This window comes from Archocentrus centrarchus, unplaced genomic scaffold, assembly GCF_007364275.1.
Source record: "Archocentrus centrarchus isolate MPI-CPG fArcCen1 unplaced genomic scaffold, fArcCen1 scaffold_40_ctg1, whole genome shotgun sequence".
Lineage (NCBI taxonomy): Eukaryota > Metazoa > Chordata > Actinopteri > Cichliformes > Cichlidae > Archocentrus > Archocentrus centrarchus.
This window is the reverse complement of record NW_022060266.1, coordinates 634596-648828: the sequence shown is the minus strand read 5'-3', so window position 1 is coordinate 648828 and position 14233 is coordinate 634596. Positions and strand designations below refer to the sequence as shown.

The 14233-nt window shown below is 42.3% G+C and overlaps 1 protein-coding gene across 2 annotated transcripts in view; it reads left to right on the top strand.

Moving 5' to 3' along the window:
- dyrk1b (dual-specificity tyrosine-(Y)-phosphorylation regulated kinase 1B) overlaps nt 1–14233 on the top strand; it is a 92987-nt gene that overhangs the window by 74351 nt on the left and 4403 nt on the right. For both annotated transcript variants that reach the window (XM_030724659.1, XM_030724660.1), the window contains exons 5-11: nt 380–527; nt 2138–2287; nt 2926–3062; nt 4141–4287; nt 5368–5508; nt 6919–7039; nt 10968–11150. In XM_030724659.1, the coding sequence (XP_030580519.1) occupies nt 380–527; nt 2138–2287; nt 2926–3062; nt 4141–4287; nt 5368–5508; nt 6919–7039; nt 10968–11150 (1027 nt within the window). The remainder of the gene's footprint in view (nt 1–379; nt 528–2137; nt 2288–2925; nt 3063–4140; nt 4288–5367; nt 5509–6918; nt 7040–10967; nt 11151–14233) is intronic.

Here is a 14233-nt window from a genome sequence, read left to right as displayed (position 1 = left end):
TTTGCAGATGAAACAGGAGATAAATCACAATATGTTATTACAATACTCAGCATATTGCAAAAAAAAAAAAAATCACAGTAATATTGAGTCATCATATGCAATGTCTGGTGAGTCCCACCTCTTCTAAGTAGAACGTTGATCAATGTGCCTTCAGAAGGAGTTGCCCTGTGGAACGGTTCAGTTGTAATTAGTAGATTGCATTGCGTTTATGAACATACCGTTGACTGTAATCAGAGCAGGAGTTGTTCTTATTCAGGGACATGATGCATATACTGTGTACATGACAGGACAAAGTCAAACGGCCTGCAGCGTCGGGCTTTGGGTCATTCAGCTGAGGTATTCACTGCATGTGATGCAATGTGTGCTCATGTGTCCACAGGTGGTGAAGGCCTACGACCACCATGAGCAGGAGTGGGTTGCCATTAAGATCATTAAGAACAAAAAGGCATTTTTGAACCAGGCACAGATAGAACTACGCCTGCTGGAGCTCATGAACAAGCATGACACCGAGATGAAATATTACATAGGTAAGATACAAACACACACACATCCTGTCGAAGTTTGTATTCAACATGTTTTTGTCACTAAGTTTGGACACACTCTGGGTGAGTGGGTGGACTCACAGTTTGCACACATTGTCTCAGATTGTTTTTTTTAAATGAATGAACAGACTTGGCTGTTTCTCAGTTTAATATTTAAATCAGTAACATATCGAGGTATGCAGAAAGATAGGTCCACTCTGTCATAGTTGCAGTAACTTTTTGGAGAAACCCCAAAGTGTCTGCAGTGCAGGAGCTAGGGACAGACAACCTGTTCTTTTTTAAGGTGGAACCTTTCAGTGAGGGGAGTACATGGTGATGGGTGCAGCACAACAACCCAGCCTATTAAAAACTCCCATGTAAAGAGGAGTTATTATAGGACTGTGACATTAGCTGTGTGAGCAACAGATAGCTCTGAAAATGAAACCAAGTCTGGTGTCTGAAGTCCACCTTTATTCAGTCTATGTGCAACAAAGTAATGCAGTGCAGTTTTGACACATCAATGCAAAATATAAAAAACTTGCATTTCCACTTAGCCGCCAGAGGCATGCACAATAATAGAGAGAGAAAAAGAAGACGCTGATAGGCCTACAAGAAAATAAACGACCTCAACAACCAAAGTGGTTCAGTAGACCTTGGCCACAGACCATTACCATTCCATTATATCCGTAATGCAGGCACAGAGGATTTGATAGCTGGGCTTTGGGGGCTGTCATCAGTGGTATCAGGAGCTGCAGACTGCTAGAGGAAGCCTGTGTGTATCGTGGGTTTCGTGGTAACGACTAATGCATAGCTCCACTCGTGGCATCCTTCATCTTGTTGTTGCAGTGCACACAGAGAAAAGCCCTTAAAGGTTTGAGCCCTGTGGTACGGGTTTGCCCTCAGGGTGTTCCTGGAACATCTTGTGTAACACACAGCTATCACTTTGCAGTCAGTACCACTCCATCATCATCATCATCTCAACAGAAAAATTCTCAAATATGGGAGAAAGTATCTTATGAAGTCTTTAAGATGCTTTTGAAATAGAAGAGGCTCATTAATGGTCCCAGGTACTTTGGACAAAATCAAACTAATGTACCTCAGGTTTGCTTTAAAATCTGTGACTGGGCGCCCAGGTGGCTTAGTGATGAAGCCAGCGACCACATACATATGCTGCGTTGCAGTGCGGGCGGCGCGGGTTCGAGTCCCGGCCTGTTGCCAGTTTGCCCGCGTGTCTTCCTCTGTATCTTTCCCCCATTTCCTGTCTCCCTCCACTGCCAATAAAAGCTGCTGTGGCCAAAAATGCAAAAAAACAAACAAAAAAAAAATCTGTGACTGTAACATGTAGCATGGCAACACAGCAGTGCATCATAGAGTTTGAGCAGGTTTGAACCAGGATTTATGATGCCTCAGTCATGGCAACAATGACTAATCAAAGAGCACCTACCTCACCTTTGATATCTGAAACTGAAATGTCTCAAATATGTGGTGTTATCATCCAGTTCCAGAGGAAATTTGAATGTTGTCCAGCTGTACTGTCTGACTTGATTCAGTTGCTCTCTTAACTTTCCCCCTTGTCTCTTGTCTCTCTCTTTGTGTGTCAATCTGTCTCTGTCCAGTCCACCTGAAGCGTCACTTTATGTTTAGGAACCATCTCTGTTTGGTGTTTGAGTTGTTGAGCTACAACCTGTACGATCTGCTGAGGAACACCAACTTCAGAGGAGTTTCCCTCAACCTCACCAGGAAATTTGCACAGCAGCTCTGTACAGGTGGGTGCATGGAAATGGAAGTAAAGCTGGGATTCTCCCCACTTATGAATGCATGCGTGGACAGATGGACACGCTATGGAAGAGTAGTTGTTCTTATGATACCACAATGATGCTGGAAGGAGGCATAATAGTTGTATTGTATAGAGTATCCAGCACTGGAAGGCGTGCGGGCATCTACACCGAGCCTCGCGTTCACCCTCTGATGACGACATTTACATTTGTCGGCCCAAGCGGACCTCACGTAACCAAATGTTGTTGAGGATGCAGAGATTTACCAGCTGAGATTCTCCTGGAGTACAATGGGCTCATCAGCCAATAAGATAGCAGTAGTTAGTGTTGACCTGTTTTGTCTTACGAGTGTTGTCTTTACCTGAAAACAGTTGTTGGTGTGTGGTAAGGTTTATCTGTCACAGATGGGGAATAAACTCCAACAAAAAGAAAATAAACTAAAAAAAATTTAATGGCCAAATTGATATTTGAACAGTGGCATCCCTAATAATTCTAGAAATGTCTTCAGAAAATGTAGGTTTAATGCTGATAATATGCAGTATTAACTACAGTATATGTATATGCTGTTGGTATTTTGTGTAGTTTTGTGCACATACACATATTTGAATGTTTTGTTGTTTTGTCTACAGCGCTATTATTCCTGGCCACTCCAGAGCTGTCAATCATCCACTGCGACCTGAAACCAGAGAACATACTGCTGTGTAACCCCAAGAGGTCGGCCATCAAAATAGTCGACTTTGGATCCTCCTGCCAGCTCGGGCAGAGGGTGAGCACACGTTAGGTTGATGGTGTATGTGTAGTGGGCATGGATGTGAGATACTGTGGTGGTAAGCTTGCATACACCCATCATGGACATGGATGTCATGGTAATTTGGAGCTCTTAATGATTTCCTTTAACTGCTCGGTTTCCAGCGTGGAACGATTGTACAGCACGCACCTTTTTTGACTTTAAAAAAACAAGTATTGGGTCCACAAGTTTGAATTTATTTGGGATTTGTTTCTAATCAAACAGTTGAAGTGTACTCTTTTTGGATGGTTTCATGTCCCCCCTCCACAAATGCAAAAGTTTGATGGTCAGATGAGACCAAGGTGAGCTATGGGCTCTTTTGCTGCCAGTGATTCTGGTGCATTGCACAAAGTGTATGAAATAATAAAGGATGACTACCTCCAAATTCTTCAGCTTCACTTCAGATCAACAGCTAAATGGTTGAAGCTTAGACAAAGATCCAGAACTGGTTTTTGGAATGGATAAAGCAGGCTAACATGGAATGGTTTTCCCAAAGTCTCATGCCAGGACACCAGCTAATTTAAATGAACTCTACCAATTCTGCCCAGAAGAGTGGTCAAATATCCAGCCAGAATTATTCCAGAAGCTTGTTGATGGCTACAAAAAGCATCTGGCTGGGATGCAACTTGCTAAGGGACGTTTAATCAAACAGTGTGTGTACATGAATATATTTGAGCATGTGTGTTTGTAGAAGAAATCCCAAATAAATTCAAACTAGTGCACCCAATTCTTATTTTTGAAAGTCATTAAAGATTTATGTTGTACGTCATTCAACCCTGGAAAAAGAACAGAAAGAACTCATTCCATGACATTCACCCATGATGAGTGCATGTAAACCACAGCTGTAGATAATGTGCTTGAAGTGTATAGGATAAAACACTAAATGAATGTATGGTTAAATGTGACTTGCAGTCTAAAGCACATAAATTGGTAAGACTAGAAAAGATTGTATAAATGCGAGCGCATTGCATGCAAACGATGTCTGTGAAATGTGAATAGATATTAAGAAAGGCACTGAGGCCATGAACTTCTGAACTCCTCTTCAATTCTTTCTTAGATCTATCAGTACATCCAGAGCAGGTTTTACCGCTCTCCTGAGGTTCTGTTGGGAATGCCATATGACCTGGCGATTGACATGTGGTCTCTGGGATGCATCCTAGTGGAGATGCACACAGGAGAGCCTCTCTTCAGCGGCTCCAATGAGGTAACAGCAGCACCAGCATAAATGCATTTGTTGAGTAGGGTTAGGGACTGAGCTTAGGTTAGGGCTGGGTGATATGGACCAAAAATGATATCTCAATATATTTTAGCTGAATGGCGATATACGATATATATCTCGATATTTTTTCTCCCCAAAGGTATAAACAAAAAGGCACCTCTGAGTCAAAGCTAATGTCCCAAATGGCACACAGACACTTTTATTAACATTCAGCTGTAGATGAACATGAGAAATTGTTCAAAAATAAATTATTGGCATATTTAAATAATAATGCTCCTCAAATAAATTAATGCTTTTTTCCTCCATAACTGCAGACTCACAGCTGTGCTATTAAAATATAAACAGAACAGATACAGAGCAAAAATAGCAAAAGGCTGACTGATTCTTTAAAAAGTCAGTCTGCAGTGAAGCAGACTTCACTAAAGTACTTCCTCCTGTGTGTACTCCAGTACTCTGTGCGAATAACACAACATATAAACAGACTGAATGAACAAAACTCCATCCTTCAGTCAGCAGGTTCTAACCAGCTCAGTAAATTCATGGACTTATTCATGGACTCTCTTACCTGCAGCCACGGACTCTTGGGGGTCCGGGCAATGCCAAAGCATACAAACAGATGTAGCATGAAGGCTGTATGTACACAAAACACAGCGACAGCGGACGATTTCAATTTTCCAAAAGTCACCGATGTCACTGGAAAAAGTCACTAAATTAGTTGCTAGTTGAAGTGTGAAGCTGTGCAGAGAGGAGAAAGGTGAACTGGTGGATCTACAAGTATGATTGTAACACAACATAGACTATCGATATAAACAATATTGTCTCATATCGCGTATGAAAATATATCAATATTTCTTAAAAACTTATATATATATTGCCCAGTCCTAATCGGTAGTATTCTTTGTCCATGTTCATTTGATACTGCGTGATTTCAGGTAGTAGTTTGGTCTTTTATACTAGATTCAATAATTTATTTAGATCTGTGTGTTATGACGGTAGTGTACAGCTGTCAAATTTTTGACATGTTTGTGTGTGTGTGTGTGTGCGTGTGCGTGTGCGTGTGTGTAGGTTGACCAGATGAATAAGATTGTGGAGGTTCTGGGGGTTCCTCCTAGCCACATGTTGGATGCAGCTCCTAAAGCCAGGAAGTATTTTGACAAACTGTCAGACGGTCTTTGGACAGTGAAGAAGAACAAGGATGTCAAGAAGGTGAACTTTTAATTTTGTATTGAGTATACCTATTCAGCTCTGGTTAATGCAGAATATCCTGTCAGCCAATCACATGGCCGTAAACTATGCTCAGTTATGCATATAGACATGGTCAGGATGACCTGCTGAAGTTCAAACCAAGCTTCAGAATGGGGACAAAAGATGACTCTGCTGTTGGTGCCAGACGAGTTGTAAGAAACTGGTGATTTGCTGGGATTTTCCCAGACAACCACCTGTAGAGTTTACAGAGAATGATCTGAAAAAGGGAAAGTATCCAGTGAAGAGCAGTTCTCTGGATGATAATGCCAGAGGTCAGAGGAGAATGGCCAGACTGCTTTGAGGTGATAGGAAGGAACTCAAATAACAAGTAACACTTGTTACAACCAAAGTATGCAGAGTAGCATCTCCTAATGCACAGAACTTCAAATCTTGAAGCAGATGGACTACAGCAGCAGAACCACACTGGATGCCACCCAGCTAAGAACAGGAAACTGAGGTTACTGTCTGCACTGTACCACCAAAATTGAACAATAGAACATTGAAGAATGTTGCATAATCAGTTTTTGATGTGACATTTAGACGGTAGGGTAATTTGTGCGTAGATCCATCCTGCCTTACATCAACAGTTCAGGCTGCTGGTGGTGGTGTAACAGGGTGCGAGATGTGTTCTTGCCCCACTTTGGGGCCCTTAATACTGATTGAGCACCACTGAAACACCACAGGCTACCTGAACCACGTTAGGACCACAGTGTACCCATTTTCTGATGACTGCTTCCAGCACCATAAAGCACCATGTCCCAAAGCTCAAAGCATCTCTGTTTTCTTTCACGGTACTCAAATGGCCTCCACAGCTACTAGATCTCAATCCAGAGAGCACCTTTGGGATGTGGTGGAATGGGAGATTTGCATCATGGATGTGCAACCAGCAAATCTACAGCAACTTTGTGATTGCGTCATGTCAATATGAACCTAAATCTCTGAGGAGTGTTTCCAGCACCTTGTTGAATCAGTGCCATAAAAAATAAGGCTGTTCTGAAGCCATAACGGTAGAAAGTGAAAAGCACTTGAAAAGTGATTCTGTATGGGCTTTATGTGCAAAAGGATTCATACCCTTTTGCAGACTGTAGACAAACTAAGCCCCTTGTTCCTAGTGTTCAGTTTCTCTCTGGTACTTTGATTTTTACCCTAAAATATCAAGTGCCCAAGACCACAGTTCTTGATTAGTTCTCAGATTAGAACATTAGTCAACAGTAGCTGTTACATGAGCCTCAATGTCTGGTCGTGTTAAACTTCAGTACTGTGCTGTGAGCACAGAGTGCGAAGAAACAGTGTGTCAAACTCCGTAGCCCCTCACTTCATGCTATTATTGGAACTTAATAGACATCATATTTGTGTGTGTGTGTTTTCTAGGAGTATAAGCCCCCAGCTACACGGCGTCTACATGAGATTTTGGGCGTTGAGACTGGGGGTCCAGGGGGCCGGCGGGCAGGAGAGCCAGGACACGCCCCTTGTGATTACCTGAAGTTTAAAGGTAGATACTGCATAATTATACAAGAGATTGTGAATATTGATATAAATGTGTTCCGTGTAGATGATATTCTACTGAATCCTTAGACATGGTATATATTGAGAGGAAATTAAAATACTGTATAAATAACTGTAATAATAAATACATTTAAAATGTTGTCATTTATCTTTGCAGTATGCAGTAAACGCCCTCATGAGGTTGCGGCTAGAATTATTTTTCCTATAATGCCTCACGTGGGGAATTCAGTATAATGTGATGTGTATAATTAAGTCATTATTAATTATTAAGTATTCACTGAAAATGAGCAGCACGTAGGCCAGTTATGAGTCAAAGAGCAGTTGGCTAGTCAACTTTGTCTGATGATTTATTATCCGATTGATTAACCCAGGACACCTTGGGGTCTCCTAGTGCTAGATGATCAGGCAGCAATCAGAGATGCGGGCCTTGGCAATCTTATCCCTGGTTGATGACGCAATAGCCTGAGCTATTGTGTGAGGTCGAGGGATACCGTGAAGTTATAGTCCAGCTCACCTCAGCGCACAGCTCTTATTCTGGAAACGCTCTCCTGAAGATGGGCTGCACTCTTTCTGGGGTGGCCTTCGGTTAGAGGCAGGGGCCCTTTTGTCCTCCGTGTTCAGTGCCTGTGCGTTGGGGTTTTCCCCGAGTAGATGAAAGGGTTACTTCCCTACACCTTTGGGTCGGGGGGTGGGTTCTGACTGTCATTTGCTAGTGCTGAACACCAGCTAGGGTACCCAACCTTCTTGGAGTTCCCTGGTGGGGTCCTGGAAGGTGCTCCATCTAGGGATTCCATTTTCCTGATGGGGGATGCTCTCTTGTAGCCAATGACAGTGAGACCTAGAAGGGTAATGACTGGGAGGAATGGCCTGCCTAATTCAAGAGAGATGCTCTGTTACTGGACTTCTGTAATAGTCACAGATTGTCCAGGTTTTAGATGTGTCTCTGCTTCCATACACCTGAGTCAACTATAGAAGTCATTAACAGGACTCTGGAGAACCTGACTGCATACTGAGGAGGTAATTCAGCCATTTGATTCAGGTGTGTTGGATCAGGGACACATCTAAAACCTGCAGGACACTGGACCTCGAGGCCTGGATTTGAGGATCCCTGGTCTAGGGGTTCATCAACTCTTGACTCCTCCAGAACTTTGACAGCATTCCAAGGGAGTCAGAGGATATTGAGTCAGAGTAGACCATGTTCTGCAACTCCCATCCTGAGGCAGCTACATGGAGCTACAAAGTGGTTGTTGCCTGTCATGGGGGCAACTCCCAAACCAAATGGTGGACACCAGAGGAGAAGGGTGCTTTTGTTGGTTTGTTAACCTCTGGAGACAGCCGACATGTACCGCAAGGCCACGTGGTGCACAGCTCTGGTAGTGACTGAAGCGAAACTCAGTCCGCATGGCGGAGATGGGGACATCGCATGGATATCGGGGACAATGCTCTTGGACAGGCAAACCAGGGTGATGGTACCCCCTTTCTTGAAAGGGAACTGTGTGTTCCAACCAGGGTTATTATAGTTAACGAAAACGAACGAAATAACGAAAACTGAAATTGAAAAAACATTGTCGTTAACTGAAATAAATAAAAACTATAATTAAAAGAAAAAAACGATAACTAATTAAAACTGAATTGTGAGTTTACAAAACTAACTAAAACTAACTGAAATTATCGATAAACTGACTTTCATTTTAAGCCTTGTGGATTGATATGAAATCATTGTTTCCGCTCTCGGAGTTTAAGCTGGGAGCGCCACAGGACAACTGTGTGAGTGCGCATGTGCGTGCGCTCACCGCGCTGGTCCGCACAGTAATTGCTGCGGTCTGCCGAGAAAGCGGCAGAGTCCCGTATGGAGGTTCTTTGAGTACAAACACCTGCACACGACCACAAGGTAATAACACACACAATCCAGCTACACAAGCATGAATGCGGACATGAGGTCGGCAGCTTCTGTAGGTTGTGTACAGAGGCCGCAAAGACCCTGCAGGTTTAATTAGCAGCATCTAACCAAGCTAGCTCCAAAACAGAAGCAGCTTCAGGTGGTGAGAACATCAGGATGCAGATGGATTTGAGCTTTGACTCCTTCAAAGAGTTTGTTTTTGTTTAACACCACATGTAGGCGTTATTAATCTGCTGCACTGATGCTGAAGTTTATTGTGGAGTTTATTGTAGAATTTATTGAGTTTGGGAATTCATGTTTTTCTTTGTTTCTCCCTGTTGATGTTCATGTGTGTCCTTAATATTACACACATTTAGCATGTCTTGTGAACAGCTCGTTGTTGAATATATTTCTTTAAACTGTATCTTTTGTCAAGTTTTCATTACACAATAGTCACTTTTGCGCCTTGAATCTTGCACCTGATCAGGTATGAAAATACTAAAACTAATACTGAAACTAACTGAAACTAACTAAAACTAAGCATGAAACCAAAAATAAAAACTAATAAAAACGAGCAAAACCACTCTGAAAACTAATTAAAACTAACTGAATTAGAGAAAAAAAAGTAAAAACTAACTAAAACTAAACTATAATGTAAAATCCAAAACTATTATAACCCTGGTTCCAACTTTGGGAGCACCACATTCATCAGCTTTCCTGGGAAGGTCTATACCAGGGTCCTGGGTCAAATCTTGGATTCATTAAGAATAATGCAGTTTCTGTCTTTGTCTTGGAACACTGGACCAGCTCTTTATCCACTCAAGACTATTCAAGGCTGTGTGGGAGTTTGCTCAACCAGTCTACATGTGTTTTGAGGTCCTGGAGAAGGAATTCAACCTCAGGGCATCCTATGGGGGGTGCCTCGGGAGTATAGGGTATCAGGACCATTGTTGTGGACCATTCGATCCCTGTATGACCGCAGCAAGAGTATGCTTCACTTTGATAACAGTAACTCAGGCCCGTTCCCAGTAGGTGTTGGTCTCGACCAGGGCTGCATTTTGTCACCAGTTTTATCCATAACCTTTGTGGACAGAATTGAGCACAGCCTGGTGGCAGAGGGTGTCAGACTGGTGGTCTCAGGATCTTGTAGTTCTAGATGTAGTTCTGTTGGCTTCATTGAGCCACGGTCTCCACTTTGTGTTTTCCAGCAGAATGTGTGGCTGCTAGGATCAGAATTTTGACTTCCAAGTTGGAGGCCATGGCTCTTTGTTGGAAAAGGTTGGCGTTCCCACTCTGGGTTACTGATCAGCTGAATCAAGTAGAGGACTTAAAGTTTCTCGGGGCCTTGTTCACTAATGAGAAAAAGAGGGAGCAGGAGTAGTGCAGACTCTGTCCTGATTGGTTGTGAAATAGTGACAGCTGAGTGTGAAAGAAAAGCTGCTGATTTATTGGTTGGTTTGTGGTCCTACCCTCATCTTTCACCATGAGCTGTGGGAGCTGACTGAAAGAATATGGTCGTGGATTAAAGCACCTGAAATGAACTTCCTCCGTGGGTGTCTGGGTTCACCCTTACAGCTAGAGTGAGGAGTTTGATCATTCAGGAGGGGCTCACAGTTGAGCCATTACTCCTTCATATCACATCTGACACAGCTGCCTGCTGAACACTTCCCAGATGAGGTGTTTCAGGTAAGTCCTACTGGAAGGAGATCCTGGTGGCAGACCCAGGTCACACTGGGAGCTGGAGAAGGTGGCTGAGGGAAGGCACTTTGGGCATCTTTACTTAGACTGCTGGCCCTGTGACTCAGATGTATAAGCAGAAGGTGGATCATGGCAGGCATTACTGGCATTAATCTGTGCAGGCAGTGTGTACAGATCATATAGTAACGTGGAGATTGGAACAGTCACATCTGCTTTGGGGTTGGGGGGCTCTAAATCCAGGGGGGTTCACACTGCTGTGGTAGCTGGCTGTGTATTTGTCTGTGGGTGCCAAAGTATTATAATCAGTATTATGATGGCCCTGTTTGTCCTCTTCTAGACCTGATCCTGCGCATGCTGGACTACGACCCTAAAAGTCGCATCACGCCATTCTATGCCCTGCAGCACAATTTCTTCAAGAAAACAACAGATGAAGGAACCAATACCAGTTCATCTACATCCACCTCTCCTGCCATGGACCACTCTCATTCAGCCTCCACTACTAGCTCTGTTTCTAGCTCTGGTAATGTAGACACACATGCTGGCTCTTCTGCACCAGCTTTCCTCACACCTGTTCTTTGCATCTGTTAAAATGTAGAGTAAGTCATCCTTGTCACAGGTACCATGAAAATGGGGTCTTTAAATAGTTTCAAAATAATTAGAATATCATTCCAGCAACATGTTTATTAGATCCCATTCCTACTAGACTGTTCAAAGAAGTCTTTCCAATTATTGATGCTTCAATCTTAAAAATGATCAATCAGTCTTTATTAGTTGGCTATGTACCACAGACCTTCAAGGTGGCTGTAATTAAACCTCTGCTTAAAAAGCCATCACTTGACCCAGCTGTCTTAGCTAATTATAGGCCAATCTCCAACCTTCCTTTTCTCTCAAAGATTCTTGAAAGAGTAGTTGTAAAACAGCTAACTGATCATCTGCAGAGGAACGGTTTATTTGAAGAGTTTCAGTCAGGTTTCAGAATTCATCACAGTACAGAAACAGCATTAGTGAAGGTTACAAATGATCTTCTTAGAGCCTCTGACAGTGGACTCATCTCTGTTCTTGTCCTGTTGGACCTCAGTGCAGCTTTTGATACTGTTGACCATAACATTCTATTACAGAGATTAGAGCTTGCTATAGGTATTAAAGGTACTGCACTGCAGTGGTTTGAATCATATTTATCTCATAGACTCCAATTTGTTCATGTAAATGGGGAGTCTTCTTCAGACAGTAAGGTTAATTATGGAGTTCCACAGGGTTCTGTGCTAGGACCAATTTTATTTACATTATACATGCTTCCCTTAGGCAGTATTATTAGAAAGCACTGCATCAATTTTCATTGTTATGCAGATGATACTCAGCTTTACCTATCAATGAAGCCAGATGACACACATCAATTAGTTAAACTGCAGGAATGTCTTAAAGACATTAAGGCCTGGATGACCTCTAATTTCCTGCTTCTAAATTCAGATAAAACTGAAATTCTTGTTCTCGGCCCCACAAATCTTAGAAACATGGTGTCTAACCAGATACTTACTCTGGATGGCATTACTTTGGCCTCCAGTAACACTGTGAGAAATCTTGGAGTCATTTTTGACCAGGATATGTCCTTCAATGCACATATTAAACAAATATGTAGGACCGCTTTTTTGCATTTGCGCAATATTTCTAAAATTAGAAACATCCTTTCTCAGAGTGATGCTGAAAAGCTCATTCATGCATTTATTACTTCTAGGGTGGACTATTGTAATTCATTATTATCAGGCTGTCCTAAAAGCTCCCTGAAAAGCCTTCAGCTGATCCAAAATGCTGCAGCTAGAGTACTGACAGGGACTAGAAAGAGAGAGCATATTTCTCCCATATTGGCTTCTCTTCATTGGCTCCCTGTTAAATCTAGAATAGAATTTAAAATTCTTCTCCTCACATACAAGGTCTTGAATAATCAGGCACCATCTTATCTCAAAGACCTCATAGTACCATATCACCCCAACAGAGCACTTCGCTCTCAGACTGCTGGCTTACTTGTGGTTCCTAGGATACTTAAGAGTAGAATGGGAGGCAGAGCCTTCAGCTTTCAGGCGCCTCTTCTGTGGAACCAGCTTCCAGCTTGGATTCGGGAGACAGACACCCTCTCTATTTTTAAGATTAGGCTTAAAACTTTCCTTTATGATAAAGCTTATAGTTAGGGCTGGATCAGGTGACCCTGAACCATCCCTTAGTTATGCTGCTATAGGCCTAGTCTGCTGGGGGGTTCACATAATGCACTGTTTCTCGTTCACCTTATTTACTTTGTTTATACTCCACTCTGCATTTAATCATTAATTGATATTAATCTCTGGCTCTCTTCCACAGCATGTCTTTCTCTCCCCTCAGCCCAACTGGTCACAGCAGATGACTGCCCCTCCCTGAGCCTGGTTCTGCTGGAGGTTTCTTCCTGTTAAAAGGGAGTTTTTCCTTTCCACTGTCACCAAGTGCTGCTCATAGGGGGTCGTTCTGACTGTTGGGTTTTCTCTGTATTATTGTAGGGTCTTTACCCACAATACAAAGCGCCTTGAGGCGACAGTTTGTTGTGATTTGGCGCTATATAAATAAAATTGAATTGAATTGAATTGAATTGAATCATCCCTAAACTTTCACACAGGCTTTTGTAGGTCTTAGAAATCCATAAGAAGATGGGGTGGATGGGGAAGGGAGTGCAGTGAGACAGCTGAGAGGTGAAGGCAGTGCTTTAATTTTGTTTATCCATTTTAAAGTTTAAAGCTGCAGTTTTTGTACTGAAAATTAGTGCTTCATAATGCAGCTTCCTTTCATTACTTGCAGATTCCTCTTACCTGTGTGAGGATAGTGTTACGGCTGCTCGACTGTGGAAAAAAGTCATAATCACAGTTATTTAACATGATTACTCACTGATTTTGCAAACACACTGTAGTTATAGCACTTAAAGAACAGTGAAATCTACTCTTGAAAATAAATGTTAAATTGAAAATTAAATACAGAATATAGAAATAAAATATAAAAGAAGATATAAATAAATTGCAATATAAATACTACATTATAAAATAAACTAATAATAAATAAATAGGTAATACCAGCCGTGATAACTGGTATTAACCAGTTATCACGGCTAATAAAACTAGGAAGAATTATTTAGTATTTAGTTATTTAGAACAAATAAATTTTATTTATTGATAATGGATGGATGTGATATTGGCAGGGACGTGTCTCTGCTGTCCCTGCCTAATTCTACACCCCTGATTCCAGTCAGGCTGGCACATCATAGCCCAGAGCCAACAGAAAACATGCTCAGCTCAGACTAAATCAGGATTATTCAGGCCGAGATACTGGTTACACTGGTTATACTGGTTACACTGGTTATACTGGCAGAGGTGCGGTGTTTGTGCTGTGGATGGTGCAGCAAATCTTTGTTAGTCACCTTGTGGTTGTGTACCTGCTGGTGTACCTGCTGGTGTACCTGCTTGTGTACCTGCTGGTGTACCTGCTGGTGTACCTGCTTGTGTACCTGCTGGTTTACCTGCTTGTGTACCTGCTGGTGTACCTGCTGGTGTACCTGCTTGTGTACCTGCTGGTTTACCTGCTGGTGTACCT